General features: G+C 45.4%; 1 protein-coding gene across 1 annotated transcript; it reads right to left on the minus strand.

Annotated features, from left to right (window-relative positions):
* Positions 1 to 397: 397 nt before the first annotated feature.
* Positions 398 to 592, minus strand: Pmar_PMAR003830 (Endochitinase 1B, putative; the record flags this gene model as incomplete). The annotated part of the gene is made up of 1 exon (XM_002773067.1): positions 398 to 592. A coding segment is annotated over one exon (195 nt), but the record flags the coding sequence as incomplete, so codon positions are not given.
* Between the last annotated feature and the right edge of the window lie 247 nt (positions 593 to 839).

Here is an 839-nt window from a genome sequence, read left to right on the forward strand (position 1 = left end):
AGAAAATACCCAGGAAATTACCACCAACAGTCACTGCTCAGCGTCCACTGAGATGTTCGAAACTAAAGTCTTGCTCGAACGTGACTGTGATGAGTCGAGTTTCAGTGAGTTTGTCAAGTTAACTCAATCTCAAAGACTTCAACATCTGAATGGCTCAACTTTTTTCTCGCCACCAACATGGGCCCTCGAAGAACTGACTACAACAAAACACCTTAAAATGCAGTCCTTTGACTGAAGCTATGAAATATGACTGAAAAGATGATAGCAAAGTTAGTTGTCTAATGACGATTCGGACCCGCCCGTGAGGGTCAAGTTAGTGCGGTTCTTGAAGTAACAGATCATTTGATGGAAACGATCGGTCAGAAGGGCCTCATTCCGCCGCAAGAGAGATGATCACCCGGAGCCACGTTGAAGTAGCTAGTGAAGTTCTTGTAATATTCTATGCGATTCAAAGCCCTGGGATCGTTGGGGTTAGAGCACTCCAAACCACCATTGATGATGAGGGTAGTCACCCCGAAACCTGGATAGCGCCCCCCAGCTTTATCTCTGGCAGTGGGCTGCCATTTCCCAACGACGATATCATGAGTCACAACTGAGGACAACTGATCACAACTGAGGAAATATTTGCTCAGTTATTAGTTCCTTCTGATGTATAAAACTGATGACCTCATTGAACAGTCTGTGTTTGGCTGTCCGTCAGTGAGTTCGTTAAGTTTACACAAAGTGAAGAACTCAAATATCGGTGATTGGATGGTTTGTCTCTCTCTCACCCCCGAAGATCTGACTGAAACGAAACACGCCGATTCTTGAGCGCAGTTGACTCGGACAGAAAATCGGCA

Source organism: Perkinsus marinus (genome assembly GCF_000006405.1).
Source record: "Perkinsus marinus ATCC 50983 genomic scaffold scf_1104296959600, whole genome shotgun sequence".
NCBI classification, from domain to species: domain Eukaryota; phylum Perkinsozoa; order Perkinsida; family Perkinsidae; genus Perkinsus; species Perkinsus marinus.